The sequence below is a fragment of the Merops nubicus genome, unplaced genomic scaffold, assembly GCF_000691845.1.
Source record: "Merops nubicus isolate BGI_N331 unplaced genomic scaffold, ASM69184v1 scaffold20523, whole genome shotgun sequence".
Taxonomy (NCBI): domain Eukaryota; kingdom Metazoa; phylum Chordata; class Aves; order Coraciiformes; family Meropidae; genus Merops; species Merops nubicus.
The window spans coordinates 335-19,712 of record NW_008598500.1 but is presented as its reverse complement, the minus strand read 5'-3'; the positions used below and the strand labels follow the sequence as shown (position 1 = coordinate 19,712).

Sequence of the window (19,378 nt, the reverse complement as noted above, 5' to 3'; positions counted from 1 at the left end):
GGCCCGCCCCCCACGGCCAGGTCACTTACGGGGCACAAGAGGCAGTAACAGAGCATTTGCCCGTGTTTATTGTGTAGGCCGCAGCCAGAAAACAACAGCGCGATCGGGAAGCAGTTAAGCAGAAGTTAGTGAGCTGTGGCCCACGCTGAACAGTCCAGGTTCGCTGGTTTCCGCCTCACAGCAAGGCGCGGGCTGCGGCGCAGAAGACAGGGCAGCTCTGACGGGGAAGCGCAGGGGGGTGGAGATGGTGCCCCCTTTTTTGTCCATCACGGCCAACAACACCGGTGTAAGTATTTTTGCCGCTTAAAATAGCACTTGTATAAAAAACACTAAGAGAGGAGCTCGGAAGGAGGAGTACTGGAGATGTTTATAGATGAAAAACAGAAGTTTTAAATAATGGTGTATTTCTCTCTGGTACCATTTCAGGAGGAGAAAGGCTGAACTGCAATCAAAGACTTCATGCCCCTAAGACACCACGTTCATAAGACACAAATTGTTTTAGTCATGGAGAATACCTCAACTTGTTGGGTTTGGTTTTGTGATCATCCTGCTGCTCCTGCGCTGTGATGGGCAGGCATTCTTATACATGGGGCACACAGCAGAACAGTCACCAGTCAAATCACAAACATTTTCAAACCACCCCTAATACAAACCGGTAAACCAAACCAGCACAAGTATTTTGACATGCAAGTCAAACCTCCCAACTTCACACAGTTCAATACAGATATTGCAAACTAAATTTAAATAGCTTCTAGTACAAACATATTACTAACAATCTGGAAAAAATAAAAGCTCTGGGAACACATTCTGATGGTTAAAGTTTTCTACCACCGTTTTAGCAATAAGTATAAACAATGGCTTTGCCTTCCTAGCTACATTGTCCTAGTTCAAGTATAATGAAGCACTCGTTCTAATAACAAAACACCCCACCCACATTTATTCAGTTTACAATCTGAAGTGAACAATGATATTTTAAGATTAATAGAGGCACTCTACAGCAAACTTCTGTTTGCAAAGTCATCTATTACAGCATCAATAAAACCATAGCACATAAGTGACATTCTCTCTCAAGTGCTGCCATTTGGGTCAGTAAGTCAGCAAGCATTAAAGTAACAACATTCCACTGGTAGGAATCAAAGCTCCTATGGTGCATGCTTCCTGCCCATACCCCAAATTCCAGTTTGGCATTCATTACAGTAAAAAAACAAACAAAAACCACACCAAAAAAAAACCCCACCAAACCAAACCCAAAACCCCCAAACTAAATAATATCTTAAAAATTCATTTTGTGATGACAAATTTCCCATCTGCAAGTCACTTTTCTTTCATGTGCAAGGTACAGAGAAAAACATTAGTCACACATTTCTATTTTCAGATACCAAAGAAGAATGTACGGTAGGAAATCAAAGGTTTTCCACTTTTAATCTGCTTGATATGACACAAGTGCCTCTCTCCAGTGCTACTGGCTTTCCACATGCATAGCCTGGAGTGTCCCAAGTGCCAGTTAATGGAAGAGTTAGCCTCAAGTTGAGAAACTTAGTGTAATGTTCTCATATCACAAACACACCACCGTAACTGAAGCCTTTGAAATTATAACACACTTGTAGTATTTCCTCCATAAACAAGCACAAGTATAATATATCATTAAACTAGGCAAAATCCTATATAAAACAATAGGCATAGCATGCTAAACAAATTAGGCTAAAGTTAGCATAAAAATTAATTGCAACACAGTACCTAAGTAGTAGGTGATGCATGGCTTTATCTTCCTTGTTGTCTACAGGACATGCACACAATATTTTGCTTCTCTAATGTTAGAGCAAGGATATGCCTAATTTTTAAAAAAATAGCCAAGACAAGTAGTAGAAAACGCATTTTATTTATATGGAAAAGGCTACATTTAAACTTGTAAAAGGTCTGTGATAGTGTTATGTTGCCCACATGTCAAAAATCGGTTGTGAATAGCAACAAAACGATTATGTATCTTTCTACATAGCAGTGCAATTAGTTCACATTGCAATAAAATTAAGTCAAGTATGCAACAGAATCAAAACCAAGTGTTTCTCAATCAGCATACAAGGAATTACAGTGCAAAGATGATTTTAGGTTTTAAGAACTCTGCAGTCAGTCTTTAGAATATCCTAACGGGTGGGATACTCCGATTACTTTCATTACTAGCAGTTGTATCTTGTCAATACTGTGCACAAGCAAGTCTGAAATGAAATGACTTACATGGTAAATAAAATAGTCTATACAGTAAAAAAACCCAACAAATTATATAAGTGAACAAACAAAAAGAAATTGGAACACTTAGGAAACAAAGTATTTTAAGGACACATGTACAGTATTCATCACATAAAACCAGCTACTTTTTCCAGCAAAAATAATTTGGTTGCTTTACAACTGCATTATGGATCTCATCGTCTGAAGACGCAGATGTCCAGCACTTAAAAACCATAATAAATGTCTTCTGCAAAGCATACAAAGAGGTTAAATACTCTTATCACACTCATAAGGTTCTTTTTGGAAATTTGTTCTCCTTTGCTCTGGAAACATGCTTTCAGGGGTGAAAACCAGAAAAATAAATCAAGGGGCATCATGACACATCAAAATGGTAAACTCTGCTCCATCTCCTTTTATCTTTGAAAAAATCCTAGAATTTACAGTACTCTGTGGTATATGAAAAAGTCTTCACAAGTTTACATTGCATATTTCTGAGTCCATTCTCTTGCGTGTCTGTTGTATCTGTACATGCAGAAAGAAGGCATTACAGTGAAGAGCTGTTAGTGAGACACTGACAATGGCCACCTATTTACTTAACACAGATGTTATTGAGCTTTTCACATACTAGCATCAATTCAAGTAATGTTAAAAAAATTCTAAAACTCAAGAGGCATCCACCCATTGTATGTTCAGTTTCTAAGGTTACTTATCAAAGCCATTTAGCCTCAAAATCAGTCTCACAGGTTTGTATTAAAGCGCGTGTCATTGTGCATACTCATTTGTATTTCACGGCTGGTTCCCTCATTTGTACCTTCATGGGAATTTGTTGTCAATGTGTGTGTCATTAACAGTCTAACAAAGTTCATGCATTTTAGCTGCATAAAATTCAGTGTAATTCACTGGGTTTGGAAAGGGTGGGGCTAGAAGGCAGAGTGATTTTTTATTATTCTCCATTCTTCACTGCCATCTGCAGAACGGGAAAGGAAGATTTTCCAAAAAGCATTTTTTAATAGATTTTAAGTCTCGGGTCTTTCCTTTCTGGTATGAGGCTGATGAACACTCCCAAAGCCAAGAGTCCTTAGGGAGTCAGGAACTTCCCATCTGGTCCTTACATTTGTTACACCCCATTCTTCAGACTAGATTTACTTTCTTCTTCATCATCCAAAGAAAAGGCTTACAAGTTTTTAAATCCCTTTCCTAAGCTCAGTATAGCAACTCACATATTATTCAGTTTTCTTCTTAAGAAAGATGACTTGCTACCATGCAAGTCTTCATATTTTTCTTATACTAAAATACCCATAGATAAATGCTTATAAATAACGAGTCTTATCTTTCATTTCCTAAATCCAGGATGAGATTAAAAAAAAAAAAATCATGTAATAGGTGATCAGCATAAGAAAATAAAGCTATAGTCAATACTATAGGTTCCCTCACTTTCTCTAGCAATAATAAAATTTCAAGATTTGGAGATAGAGATATCTCCCTTCTTCCCTTCCTTGACAAACAGGAGGCACAGTAGCTGAAAATCTCACTATTAAGTAAGTGGGTGGACTAAAGCCAAGACACAAAGGAGAAGCTGTGGCACAGTATCCACAGCTTGAACACCATCTGCTGTGCAGCACAAGCCACAGAGTTCGAGCCCTTCAGAAGCAGGTTATGTGATTTGATTGTATCAGGTATCAAACTGTCAGAAAAAGATCATTTGAATAATTCTTACTCTAAGGACAGAAATACTAGACCACAGACTTCCATGTAACTTCTACATCACACCTCAAGGTAAAAGCACTACTGAAATCTTCACGGCCCTGTGATGTGTGTGATGAGCCACAGGCCATCAGCATGCACTGCAAGAAGTCTTCAGTGGCTCAGGACTAAAAAAAAAAAATAGGTACCAAAAAATTTCTCAGTGAGATAACTTAAGAACGTAAAAAAATCTGGATATCACAAACATGTTACAATTGGAAGCAGAGAGTATAACCAAGTAGTTAATAGCAAGCTTACTAAAAAGTAGCTTAACTATCAATGATGAAAAGCCTGCCCCAAATCAAATCCATAACCTTTTCCTCGGCTTGAAGATGTCAGATAAACAGTGGTGGTCAGGCTGTCTATGAATGTGCTGCATGGCTGTGACTAATTTATTGCCAAAGCCACCAGAAAATCTGTAGCAGATTCATTCTGTGGAAGGGTATTCCATTCTTGGCAAATTAGGACTTGATGTATTTGGAAAATCTCAGAGATTCCTAACTCCTTGTTACTATCCTGATTTGATATTGTATTTCAGGACTTCTTAATGCCACACACACCTAGAAAATTCACAGGTGCTAAAAGCCTGTTTAAGAAGACAGCTCAGGCCATGCTGATAAAACTGTAGACCACACCCTGGACTGTGCTGAAAATACCTACAGAAGCAGAGTTCTACAAAATCTCCCAGTGGTAAGAAAAATACTATTTCCTTCCTGGATCACTGAGACTGTAACCTTTCCCATGCATAGAGTTCGTAAACCCAGGACAAGCAGGTAGCTGACAGATTAGCAGAAAGCAGCAAAGATGGAAAAAAAATAAATCTCACAGAGGTAATTTCCTCCATGGAACCCTCTGGAAAACACGCATACTGATCTGTGGATAAAGGGCCCAAGCTTCCTGGCACCCACAACTGCAACAAACTTCAGGAATGGATGCGTCCCTTTGTTTATAGAATCCACAGACATAGATGTCACAGACGCTGCTGTTCAATTCTTGAGTGCTCAAAGGAATCACTCTAGAAGGGCAACGTTCTGGAAAGAAACACCACTGTGCCCACTAGTGACCTCCAAATCCTGTTCTCCGACATTGTGAAGGTTCAGTCATTTCAAAACCTTCCTTAGAAGTGATGGACAACAATAAGTGAGGAAGCCTTAGAACTGAACTTTTGGAATTCCAGGTGATACCACACTAGAAGACCCCAGAACAGATGTTCTGGTCAGCATTATACTTATAGAGTTAAAGCTTCTCAAATGAAAATCAGGTTTGGTCCACAACCATACTTCAGTTATGTGCTCTCTATGTTACCTTCCCAAGATGAGAAACTTCCTGCAAGTTCTGTAGTGGTTCCAGAAAGTAAAAAAAGTTTCTTTTTCTCTAAAAAATTCTGCAAACTGCAATGTGACAATGGTTCTTAGCACTAAAAACAGATGAATAAGGGAATCTGTGGATGATCCATCACCGAAGGTGTTGAAGGCCAGGTTGGACAGGGCCTTGCACAACCCCGTTTTGTGGGAGATGTCCCTGCCTGTAGCAGGGGTTTGGAACTAAATGATATTTAAGGTCCCTTCCAACCCAAACCATCATATGATTCTATGAATATTAGTCTATCCTACACGTGCAAAATGGTGTCAGAACCCATGTATTTGTTGTTCTTACCTAGTATCCAACTAAAGACACAGATTTTACAACCAGAGGATCAGAGTAGCAACAAATAACTTCTATCTGGGTAATTATATCCATTGCATGAAAAATCAAGACGAAATGCAAAAGAGTGAAGGTTCTGTGTAACCAAGTACAAAACCAACAAGTACCCAAGAGCTGTGTATGCCTATAGTTTTCTGCTTGCCATTCCACTGATTGATACTTTCAAGATTTGCAAGTCTAATCCTGTAAAAATCTATGAAAAGAGTATCTTTAAAAGTTAAAACAGAAGTTGTAGAGCAGACAACCATCTGCAAGTACCACACAAACAATTACGTATGTTATACTCACTTTTCCTTGTCTGACTTGTAGATCTGTGCAATATCCGGGACTAATGGATCATCTGGATTAGGATCACAAAGTAAGGAGCATATGGACAATAAAACTAAATAAAAGAGACACTAGATTAAACGAGTTAGTTTGCTTTATTTCTATAATCCTTTAATGTATTCCAGCAGACTGAAGGAGGGTGGTGGAAAGGAGATTGGAAAGAGAATGCATATTAGTATTAAGCTTTCATGTAGCGGTTCTACACAGAAATACTTAAACAGCATCATTTTTCTAGGTCCTAAGTAAACAACACCCAACACTACCCTAGATAGCTTGTGACCCATGGACCTGAGCCTTCCATAAAAATCTGTCTCCCATGTTTTAACCTACGAATATTAAACAAACTACAGACTACATAGCTGCCTACAAGTATTTGACTGAACTAAGCCCTCCTATCTACAATTATATAAAATAATATATACTGTTAATATTATACTGCCATGCAATATTCTATTCGTGCATATCCTTCTCCACTTTTGTGCTGTTATTATCTCCCTCACAGGAACATTTCACTTAATTTGGTATTTCCATTTTGGGAAAATACTTCATCAGCATTATGTGCAGGTATTCACTTACAATTCCATATTTATTTCCCAGTACTGAACCAAGGATGCTTGATTTTTCTAACATTTTTGAGTCCATACTTTTCAGGAAATCTCTATTCTTATACTCAGAACTAATATGAACATGAGAGTATGCAGCTAAACAATCGTAAACGTGTTGTGAAAGGGAATTTGATGCTACTGTAAGAACTTGCTGTAGAATAGGATTTTTTTTCCCTTGCTTTGTCTTGTTACCAAGGAGCCTGGACAAACATCTACGTTCAGCTGTATAAGTCTGACCACTTCACACCAACATATTTCATTTCATGCGAAATACACCAGTAATATTAGAAAATCAAGTTAGAATTCTTGGTCACACCAACCAGAGGTGCTATCAGTACGTTGTAATCCTGTGGTTCAATAAAACAAGAACTACTAGAGGAGAAACTTCCATGAGCCGCTGAGCTAATCTCTAGTTTAGGAGATACATCATGTGCAAGCATGTCAATTCAGAATACATAAGACCACCAGACCGCTTCGCTTTATAACTCAAGGAATGCTCAACCAGCAAAGACAGAAATTTTCTGAAGAGGTAAAAACTTGTGTTTTCAGTTGTGAATGACAAGTGTTGAATTTGAAGTGCTAAATTTTGTTTGCTGAATACCTTCTAAATAATTAGAAACAAGACAATTCTTGCTCAGCAATAAACCAACCAATTTCTGTGCAAAGCTGATACCAGCTACATGCAAAAGTAATCCATGGCTTCAGCAACTACTTCAGGAAACAGTATTAACTTAGATTTTACTTAGCACAGAGCGATTTCCATTGGACAAAGACTGGTAATTTTTTCCTGCTTGCACGCCAAATGCAATGACACTGTTCTAAAAAAAGACAGACTGTTTAGAGAGCTCTCAAGCACATAAGCAAGATGTGACCTCTTGAGCGGCATGAGACCTTTCTGTAACGTGACTATGGGTGTGCCTAAGTATTCTGAAAATGGGTGAGGAAAACACAATGATAGCAGTCACATTTTCAGCAGCTTTTGAAGTGATACAAATTGCCTATGACAAAAGAACTGCTTAACTGTAACCTCAATGTTCCAAAAATCTCCAGCATGCAACATTCTCAAGTTTAACTACAGGATTTTACTAATGACTTTGAAAGCTGCTGCATTTTAAAAATATTAATTTTAAAAAGGAATGCAATCCAAAAATAAATTACCTCTTTTTAAAATAAAGTGTAATTAAGAGCTCAGCCCACACAAGGATGCTCAGGCAATCCCAAGAGCCCTCAATAAGCAATCGGGTAAGCCCACACACATCAGGATCAGGGTTTTCCATTTATACTCAAACTAATTTGATTTTGAAGCTCCACTCATCAGTTTTTTCCTCAGTTCTGCATGCACAGTCAGCTGTAATGCAGAAGTTGCATTTCAGGCTAATTGGACATTTATTATCTTAACCAACTTGTTTTAAAACATTTCCTTGCCATGCATGTAATACTTTATGTAATGTGACACTCCAAATAAACTGTGCAAGATCTCAGCTCATAACAAGAATTCCAACGGAATTTGGCACTCCTGTAACATGCAAGATGAGCTCCCACTGTTGAAAGAGTTTGACAGTGCAGTGCTACCCCAAGAAGCGGCACAGCCGCGTACACGATTTCATGAAGACATCAGCAAAGCTGTGAGTTTACCTTTCGATACAGTCAGAGCTGGTGACCACTGCGATCTCAGGATATCAAGACAGATACTCCCATTACTGTTTATGTTTGGGTGGTATATTTTTGTTGTAAAAGCAATCTGGAATAAAATAAAGACAGACCAAGTAACATGAAATTATGTTTATTACATTTGGAAACCTTAACATCCCTTCAGTTCCAGGCATACCAGATATACCAATACAATTTGTTGTACAGCCTTACTTCTTCATCCACCATGAACACGCATTCCTGTTGCTGGCCTTTCTGGTTTTAACTTCCAAAATTAAGCCTCAAAGAACTAAGACACAGAAACAAAGCTTTGGCCAAAAAAAATGGTTTAAGTTTTGAGAGAAAGGACTTACCTTTGGTGGTTTGAAAGGGTAGTCTGTTGGAAAGTGTACTGTGAGAAAAAATACTCCCCCTTGATATGCACTATCAGGCTGGGGAAAAAAAAAAAACAAACACAACAAACAAAACACATTAACATATTTCAGTCATTTTGGAGCTTCCCTAACCTCCCAAAGCTGTGAGCATCTTTGAAAATCCCTTTTTTCCCCAATACACAGTCCATGCTATTGGCCACAGCCCACTATGAGCTGTGTACTGGGAAGGCACAGAGGAAACTGAACCCTCCCACTGGTGTGCAGAGCTACAGTAGAGCCAACATAGCTACTACTGCAGTAGCCCAAGATGGCTACTGAGTGCTGCCCTTCTTGGGAAGAGAAAGGGAGGGAGCAGGGTTTGACTGGTGGAGCTGATCCACCAACTCCACTGCACCAAGGGGAACACAAAACCTAGAGCAAGTCTTCCAAGTCCTGTCTCCGTGCAACACCACAGCTGCTCTGATCCTCCTTCATCCTTAAGCTACAAATATACTTACATCAAGAAGTGGTTTCTCTTTGCAGATGCAAAGAGTGGGATTTTCCAACATAATTCAGTTGATCATGATGACATCAGGGAGTTTTAAAACACACAACAGCTTTGTGACCTGTACAAATCTGTGAACATGCATTTTGTTAGAGAACATGTGCACAGGTTTACGTCCAGGTTGCACACAGTTAATAGGTAGAAATAATTTTGTTGCAGTTTTTAATTTTTATTAACTAGAAAAGTGAGGGGAAAAGTCTTGGTGCGAAATAACAGGAAGCACTGCTGCCATTTCAGAGTAAGGGAAGGAGAACAAAACCTCCTTCGTTTCTTGGCAAGTTTAAAAGAGCAACACGGGGACTCCAGCTCACCAAAGCCTCAGAAGATCAAGTTTTTGGTGTTTTTTTATGGAAGCAAAGGCAGAGTGTTTTAAATAAAACGTTTACCTTGAAAATGAGCAAAAAGTAGTTTTAGAGATGAATATAAGAGGTCAAGTCACAAATGCCCCACTAAGACACATGGTCTTGCACACTCAATGCAGACAGTGCTGCAATGTAAGGCAGGTTATATATAGTATTGCTAAGAAGTCAGCATTAGGTAGCATCAGAGGAGATAGTCACTGTACTTCCAGTTAGGTTTGAAAGGACTGCTTGCATGCATACTAAATGGATTTTTCAAAGTTAAAATAAGCTGAAGATGAGACAAGTTTGGTGTCAGAAGGCAAAGTGAAGTCACACTGTTTTATGAGTAAAGTATATAAAACAAATTGATCGTGTCCATAGAGAGATGTTACCCTACCACTTCCACATGTAGGAAGTGGATTCTGAAGGTAAACTTTAGTCCTCTGCTTCCCTCAGGCCATGAGGAAACATAGAGCATGTGCATCCATATTTCCCAATGCTGTTGAGATAAAGGATTAATACCCTGATGGGAGTTCTCTTCTTGGGTCTCAGCAGCTATGGCTGAGAAAGTTTGGCAAAAGATGCTCATTCTTATCCTTAACAGGAGAAATCTGAACAACCTGAAGCAAAGAACATTTTCCACTACAGAATATTATAGATGAATTGCAAGCTGGAAGAAAAAACTGAATTTAAGCCAGGAATTATGTGCTTGTATTTCCCTTACTCAGGTCATCAGTGTTGTTCACGACAGAGCCATTACTGGTGGCAATCGGCACAGAAGCTTTTGACAGCTCTTAACTGCTTTGCTGTTCCATCATTCACCTTTAAGCAGTGCAGAAGGGCATGGGTCAGGATGACTTTTTATGTGAAAGAACACAGTTATTAAAGAAAAATAGCAAAAGCATTAGTATCCTACAGAACAGCTTTCCACAATCACATCAGCTGCTCCTGGGCCACAGACAAGTTGGACTACAGACTCCAAATGACTAACTGCATCTTTCACTGCTATGGAGCAACTGTGCTGAAAATGCAGAAACAGCCTCAAAGAAGACATGACCCCACTTCTCTCCACTGTGTGATGCTGCATCTTAATGGATTAAGTATTGTCTCAAAACTTCAACTTACACAGTGATTCAGCTTACCATCTGAACCAGAGACTTCTTTCCAAGTTACTAGGTCCAAAAGGAAAATGCCAGGAATACAAACTCCTTACCATTATGTTAATAAACACCCCTTCCCTCAGGTCACATTGTTCTTTACTCTTTTTGCTGAAACCCTTTTCAGTTCTCCTTTAAAACTTTATGCTCTTAAGCTTCACTGTGCTTCATGCAATTTCCTTGACAAAAGTCATAAACAGGATCTTCAGAGATCTCCCTCAGTCCAAGGAAAGCAGGCCTTTCTCACACAGAAACCAAAAGTACCCGCAATTGCTAGTCTACAGTTTACAGAAGCTACCTGGTTTTTCCAGAGCTGCATCACAGCCTTCAAATAATCTCTATCTAAAAACTCCACAAGTCACCCTGTACAACTCCAACCAACTTTAACACTGGAATAGACCCACTCCTCCTCCTTCTGGATGGATGAACCTTCCAGAATAGAAATCATCATCTTTGAGAAGCAAGCTTTTCACTTTGAGCCCAAATCACCAATTCCAACATTACAGCTGCCCTAACTCCATGAAGAGGCTGCATTTTTGAACAGTTCCAGCAGCAACCTAGTATCAGACCACTAAGAACAAGGGTCCCAACCCAAATCTCTAATGTATACACAGCATGGCTGAATTTAACTGTCACATTAAGAGAAACCCAGATGAATCCTTTTGTAACAAAAAGGGCAACAAGGTCTACTTTTGAAGGGGCATGAATTATATACTTACAGGTCCCATAATTGTTGCTTGCCAATGAAACACTGCAAGTCAAAAAGATACAACAATTAATTAGAGATCTTCCAAGCTTTCTCCTAACCAAAAAAAAGGTAAATTGTAGCAGTGTACTATGAAGAGCTTACAGTCATCTCCAACAGGTCCGGCTGAACAGTGGGCCGGTGGGTCTCGCTGCAGATCGCTTAGTTCCTGTAACAAGCACAAATATTTGAAATTCATCTATGTGAAAATACACTCATCAGCATCACTTCAAGAGTGAGAACACATGCAGATTTTACCAAATAGGCCTATGGTATTTTTAAAGAACTCAACACCTGAAATGTCCATTGACACTGAAAGGGGTTTTTTTTGCCATATAGGTCTGCAGCTAAAGACAACATTGTGCTATAAATTAATATATGAAACTATTTAAGAATTATAGCCAAGTTCATAACAAGCTGGATACACTGAAGACAAAAAAAAAAAAAAAAAAAAAAGAAAATGAAGAGTTTCTTGATTTGTCTGTGAACTCACTATTTAATTTAGAAATATATGTGCCAGTCTGACTTTAGCTTTGGATTTTACAAAAACTTCCTGTATTGGCCTAATCTAGGTACAGCAGCTGAGTTCAACTAGCTCATTAAATGCTTGCAGTCTGCCTAGAGATGTGTGAACATAACAGGAAGGTCCCTAACTAAAGTAGAAAATAAAGGAAAAATATCAGCTCTACATCTTACTTAACTTATCTTGGTTTAATTCCCAGCATGCTTTTCAAGATGATTACTATGAAACTCTCCCAAGAAAGCTGAAATTTAAAAGAAGCATTCAGAGAAGCTTTTGCATGTCAACTGACTTTTCACTTACAAAAGTCCACACAGTACCAAATAATTTTAAATTATTATTTAATTACACAAAATCAGCTCAGCTTTTCTACTGATTTATCCTCACTATATCAAATGCAAAACAAGACCGGCATCAATGTTGGTTTATTTTCCTTGTTTAATTCAATATGCTGAAATTTTACTGCACTAACAACAAAGAACTTTTTCCAACTCTAAGCCGATAGGAACTGTGCTCCATTGGGTTTCATGACTATGTGTAAATACTTTCAGTGAAATAGGCTAAAAGATGGATGCTAAACCCTTGTTCCTAAGTCACTCAAGTAATTACTCAAAACACACATATTGAAGTGAACAAAAGAAGTAAGTAGGTCTGTATCTCCTTTAATTTAGCTTAAGAAGGAACAGTGGAAACATTTTTACTCAAAAATCGTTAGTCAAGACAGCTACTTCCAAAATCAATGTTTAAATGGAACTAAGTTTAACTCGTGTACAATTTGTGAATGTAGCATGATCAGAATTTATGTGTGATTTGAAGGGTTGAACCCCTGCACTTCTCAACTGCTGTGATAAATTTCCCCATTTGTGGCATGCAGTAAACATTTCAACATGCACACTACTCTCTTTGAGAGACCCAATTCACCACGGACCTGGCACCTAAATTCAGGCACCCTTCTTACAGATCTGCTCTTGACCCTGCATTTAAAGAAAGGCACTGCAACGTATCTAGCACTCCGTTAGCTGCCAGAAACGTCACTGCTTGCTCTGAAGTCACTCCTCACAATCCTTGCAATTTAAAGCAAAAGAGGCAATTCCTTCATATACTAAAATATCTCAGGTTGCCAGACAGCATTACTCGTCTGTCATTAATTTATTCTGTTATTGAAATTGCATGCTGGTCCAGAAAAAACACTCCTGGCTAGACTGTAACTAATAAAGGTAATAGCAAAACCCTTTAAAAGTGCAGTTTCCTTTTTAATCAGAGGATTCAGATTTCACTAAGGGAGAACCAGGAATCTATGCAAGGTTAAGTCACTGCCAGTAGACGAAGGGAGTCAACAAGTCTCAAGTTTCCAGGAGCCCTGGGAGTTGTGACAAGCACTACCAGCAGTAGAGCTGTTAAAGCTACTGTCTACTCTAAGCTGCAACTCAAGATCTAGCCCAACAAGAGAAGACTAAGTCTTGTACACACACTAAAACCAGCTACACAAGACTCTCTGCCAAAACAGAGAACTCAAACCCTAAAACCCACGCGTTTTATAGCAGTTATGGCTGACTACTAAATGAAAGGCAATGATGAGAAAAATATGGAGTTCAAACTCAAAAGTCTCTGAAAAACCTTCAAACATTCCCTTATGCACATGTGAACTGCTAGGGAAGTAAGTCTGTAGCAGCACTCTTGTTTGCTAGATGATTCCTCGTGACCTTTGCACAGTCCAAAACCACACAAACTGGTTTTCCTTCCTATGTACATCTATACTTCAAAATTGTCAGGAACTGGGGTGGGCTCCTCAGATTATACACTTTGAATTTGTTCAAATTGAAGACACTGAAATTTGTCCATGATAAAAATAAAACTTTTTTAATCATACTTTGATGAGATCCAGAACTATCAACTCCTGTTATTAATATTTCTCTAATAATGATGAAGAAAAGGGTCTCTTCAACTGACTTCACTAAATGAAAGCGATGTCCACAAATATATTCAGAGAGCTTCTGCAGCTAGGAAACAAACTTCAAAATTGTCATAAAGCAGACTCAAGACATATTTTTCAACCATGGAAAATAACATACTGAAGCTAACATGTTTTAACAACACAAATGGTAACATGATCAAACTTCATAAATTTAAATTGACAGTGTTAACAGTTTACACACAGAAGCTGAGATCAAGTTGTGCTAAAACCAAAGAATTATTTGGCTTTTTATTAATTACACTGTTTAAGCTTCATATTCAAAGCAAAATTATCTGGAGAGCTGCAAGATTTAGGCTTCAGGCTTTCCTACATCTTTTGAAATGGTGAAAGAATATAGCCAAAACATCCCTGAGTCAGGCTGACTTGCCAGTGTCCTGAACCAAACACTGCAGAATAGTTGTGATGATTCTCTAGGGTAAGTAGATCTAGAGAAATTGATTGACAACCTTACATATTCACAAAAGAACGAGAAGTTGAATACAAGAATTCTCAAGACAAAGCAGCAAACATGCTCTCCACAAGAAGCCCCAAACCTTGTTTTGTCAAGGGAGAAAGCTGAAGAGCTACAAAGCAGTGTGCTGAAACTTCACTAAGAAGGGCAAGAGAATCACTCAAAGCACCACACAGTCAACACGGATGATTTCTGTCATTTAAAGTCAAGTGGTTCCAGCAGCTTTGCTGATTTTTATGGATTATCACCATGTAGGTGCATGGTGCAGGTTTGGTTATTTCAAGGCTTCCTTGCCTATACCAATATTTTCAGTAACTGATTTAGAAAATGCTGGTGCAAAACTTTTGACGTATGTAGGCTAACAAACAGGATCTGTAACTTGCAGCAGTGCAGATTCAATTTCAAAACTGAAATCCAACACTACAAATTACTGTGTGCTCCAGTGTAAGGTTTTTTGTGAGAATACTAAAATTTTGTCTGAGAGAGAAACAAAAAGAAATATCAGTTACTTGAAACACCAGTGAATGTCATAGTACAAAAGCATCTATCAAGAGCTCCCAACATGTGCCACACTATCCCAGTACAAGCAGGATAAACTCATGCTGAGTAAATAGCTAAACTGAGACAGTGGTAGGAATAAATCTGTTAATCCACTCAAACAGAAAATATTACAGTGTAGAACAGAATACTGTTAATTTTCTAGCAGATTGCAATTGAATGGGTGTTAGAGCAAACTCTTTCTCCTGTTTATAACTAGAGAACAGCAGCAGAGCACAAGAGCAATCAGCACCTGTGACTGGGTGTAGCTAATGAAGGAGTATCAGAATAATGCTCCAAATGCTAAACAACAACTACTGGAGCTGGATGCAGCAAAGCCTCCCGATTATCACCTTCTGCTGCATTACACACACGGTGTAATAGCTCTGTGGGCAGCATGGGGCAAAACTTGATTTTTAAGTTTAAGAGAAGTAAAACACAAACCATGGGAAGCTATAAACACTGGAAATATTTCTGAATGTGCAGACTGGTACTCACTGTCAAAGTACAGTAGAGGATGTATTTCATTATTTCATGAAGCCAATTAAGACTGGAAGGGCAGTTTTAAAACTTACACAATCCTCTCCTAAAAAGCTATAGGAATAAGATTTTAAAGGATACTTTGACAACAAGGAGACAAATCTTCTCAGCATAGTAATCATGGACTCTCCATGGCTATCAGCATGAGTATTAGCAAAAAGAAAACCTTAAAATGTTGGGTTTTGGTTTTTTTTTTCCCCTGTAAAAAAATAAGTCATAAAAGAAGACTTGCAGACAATCAGAAGACCAAAATAAACTGCAGGCAGCATCACTAAAAGCTGTTTTCATTCTCTAAGTAAAACAAAACCACAACCAGACCTCTTTTCCACACCATTATTTAAAACATAGGGGTTTATATTTGCCAGCGGTGTTCTTCATTTCTAAATGCACTGCAGACCACATACTAACTTCCTACCAACTCCATGCACACACTGCTGCTATTATATTATTAATGCTGTTTGGAACCATCTGTCAAAAAAATGCAGTGATTACATTTAGACTGGTTAAAGGATTCTCTACTCTTCATAAATGTGGTAAATGTGAAGCAAATATTTATAACATTTCTTGATATAAAGGTAAGCCTTAGTAATAAGGTATATATTCTATATTTATACATTGTTTTTTAAAAAAAATTGCTGTGATATCACACCTGATGTTTTGAAAGCAAATTAAAACTTTTTATACTACAGATCCAAAACCTGAGTTTCCTCAGTATGTTTACTGCCATCCAAAGAAAGCAAGTGACTCAACAGTTGGAATACTGATAAATTTTATTTGATTTTACTTGTGTCAGTTTACAGTAACAAAAGCTATTTTCAACATAAATATTCAAGTCCATCTTGTCTCCTTAGCCTTCACATACATGAAACACATACAGGAACAAACGGACATATAGTTCATTGACATATCGAAATGTTTGAATGCTTCTATTCTTACTGAGTTGTTTGTTTTTCCTCTGCAAGCACTATGCACCTAGATAAAAAACAGCTACTTTTAAACCAGTCTTCAAATGTGTCTCTTCTAACTGGTTTCAAAAATCTCCTCTAGGTCAATTTTTTTATGCCTATAATAGAAGTAAATACTGAGTTTGTATGTATTTGAAAACAGCCCAAGCCATTAACAAGCACAAAATCAAGCCCCACTAAGACCAAAGGAGGACCCAGAAGTACAGGATTTCTGATGAAAAACATCTCCTCAGCTACAATACTGAACAGACAGTACAGTAAAGTCACAATTAGATACAGAAACAAAAAGAATCAGAACAACAATCTTAAAAAAATGGCTCTGCATAGGACAGACAGGCAGAAATGACCTCCACACTAACTTGCATAACCTGAGAGCCTGAATGATTTTCTGCCTTGCACAAAAGCTATGGTGTCCCCATTTCCAGAGGTGGTAACAACAGAAGCTTCTTGGCACAATATCCCCCCCCAGCTAAAACCTACACTATTTGTTTTCCTTTCATCGTTTGCAACGTCTGGCATTCACAGTGCCCACGAAAGCATGCACGTTCTTCTTTCATTGGTGCTTCTCTGCTTAAGATGAGCACGAATCTCCCGTGCTTGTGAGATTCTCTGAGGAACTCAGGGGAATTTCTCACGGAGATGGCACCAACAGTTGACCTGGCAGAGCAGGGCTCCATGTCCTCCCTGCTCTTCCACTGGCAGCACTAAGCCAAACACACTTTCATGTGCTAGTGTACAGCCTTGAAGTCAGCACGCCGCCCTCCTTGGAGGATTCCCTCAAGGCTGAGCAACGAAAGACAGGGTGTAACGACACAGATCTCAACAGCAATACAATTTAGAAACTGGAGTCCTCACCAGGGCAAGACAAAAAATGCTTACTAACGTTTCTATATATTGTGGCTTTGCTTCCTCTGTAGGTGCTATCACGAGCACACAAATTATCAGAACAAATGCTCAAGCTTGCCACAAAAATCCCTTAGCTGTGTTGGAAGTACAACTCCAAACCACCCTAAAACCACACAGGCTTAACTTCAGACAGTATGTCTAGACTGACAAGCTCCCAAGTAATACCATTGTGCTTTCTGACAGTGCTTTCTTCTCCAAAGTGCTCCTCTAGGCACTCTGTGAAACTATGAAGTCTTACAACATTTCATTGACTCCAGATCCTGTCCCTCCCTACCCATGAGATACAGGATAGCTATCAACCTTTACAGCCAGCCTGAAACATCAGTTAGCTAGATGGTATAAACATACCATCATACACATACATTTAATCCAGTATTAAACTTCCAGTTTGGTCGTTTTCAGGAAAGCTCTACACGTTACAGTGACATCTAGAGAGCTTATATTTTCAAACTTCCCTCCTTCATCTTAACATTCCATTTGAAACAATCCTATTTCTTTGCTACTCTCAGCTTCTACTGCTCTGGTGGCAGGCTGCTGGCCAAATCCCTCTAGTAGTGTTTCTGTCTTACCCTGGAAAGGCAGCAGACACTGATGAGGGTAGTTAATGGGAAAAAAACAAAACAAAGCCAGCAACAGTACTTTCTGCAGTGAACTAGAAGCAAGAGGTTAACTAGCTGTGAATCTCATCTCAGCTCTTTTGGTAGGTCCTTCCCCAGTGCATCTCTTCACGTTTCAGACAGAAGTTATTGCACCATCAGGAAGTCTTACACTGCCTTGAAGCCAGCATCGTGGTGATCATTTCTCCATTTTCAAAGAGTAGAAACAGAATCTAACAAGGCTACAAGATGAAGAATATTCCCTCATATATAGTCCACCCATAATTTCACATCTATGAAACACAAAGTTTTAAAATGCCACGGCAAAGAAAAATGTGGGTTTCCAATATGTATGGAAGTCTCTAAAGCAGAAAATTCCTATTCCAGCAGGACCTCATTTGGAATGCCACAAACTACCACACCATCTCAAAAATACCATGAGACTACCAGACTTGCCATCTTTCCTTTGTCCATTTGCCTTAGCAGAACAAAACTGAAGAGGAAGAGAAAACAGAAGGTATTCAGAACAATCCTCTCCTTAAAAACACATGAGTAACATGTTCAAGAAAAGGTGGGAAATAAAAAAGGCAATAAAAAGTAAAGCATTACCATAATATGTAAAAGCATAACAGAGCTATTACTAGACAAAATAACTATATTTATTTATGAATAGATATACTGTTCAACAGCAACATTCACAACAAATATCTGATATGAATTAACAAAAATCTCCTTAACTGCACTACCTGTAAAAGCATAGTAAGATTGGTAGTGTGACAGCTGGTAGAAAACCACTGAAATAACTTCCTATCTATTGTAGGGTATCCTAAATCTGCTGGCTGCAGGATTAAATGATCATTATAGAATTCTCTTTCTTTAATACCAACAAAAGGGAATCCAGGACAAGAAATTACAGCACTGTTACAGAACCAGGGCAGCACAACGCTGACTAAACATGGCACGTCAACAGCAATAAAATATCACATACTCTATAACACAGCCAACGCACTAACATCAATTTAACTTCTATGTTTACCATCTAGAACGCATTTTTTGTCTGTACTGTACAACGATCAGATAGGTATTACCAAACAAAGGAATCTAGATGTTTACTCCACAATTAAAGCCTAGATGTTTACAAATACTATTCAAAAACTCTACAACTGGGATACATTCAAAGGTCATACCAAATGCTAGGCTAAGAGCGCTTCCTAATGTGGAAAACGACTCGGGCACAGGGCTAACCAAGCTGTGCAACAACAGGAGGGCAGGATTTTGGCAACAGAGACCTCACTTACACCTCGACTAAAGATAACTCGTTAACACCACGTCGCCTTTCACCCACTGCTTCGCAACCACTCGGGCCGTGCCCTCAGAAAACCTCTCAGATGTTCTATGAAGAGGAGTTTAAAGCAATGGCTCCGGGGCCGGGGCCTTCACGAAAGCGGCGAGTCCGGACACCGTGAGGGGACCCC

At 38.8% G+C, this 19,378-nt stretch overlaps 1 protein-coding gene across 2 annotated transcripts in view; it reads right to left on the bottom strand.

Moving 5' to 3' along the window:
- Positions 1–1,861: 1,861 nt before the first annotated feature.
- The window catches only part of UBE2D1 (ubiquitin-conjugating enzyme E2D 1), a 17,843-nt gene continuing 326 nt past the window's right edge, over positions 1,862–19,378 (bottom strand). The window contains exons 2-8 of one of the 2 annotated variants that reach the window (XM_008937075.1): positions 11,519–11,582; positions 11,388–11,419; positions 9,124–9,241; positions 8,606–8,683; positions 8,238–8,343; positions 5,959–6,052; positions 1,862–2,745 (exon numbers count right to left, since the gene is read on the bottom strand). In XM_008937075.1, coding sequence (XP_008935323.1) covers positions 2,700–2,745; positions 5,959–6,052; positions 8,238–8,343; positions 8,606–8,683; positions 9,124–9,174 — 375 coding nt within the window. In that variant the 5' untranslated portion in view covers positions 9,175–9,241; positions 11,388–11,419; positions 11,519–11,582 and the 3' untranslated portion in view covers positions 1,862–2,699. The remainder of the gene's footprint in view (positions 2,746–5,958; positions 6,053–8,237; positions 8,344–8,605; positions 8,684–9,123; positions 9,242–11,387; positions 11,420–11,518; positions 11,583–19,378) is intronic. The other variant, XM_008937074.1, reaches the window with a different exon arrangement.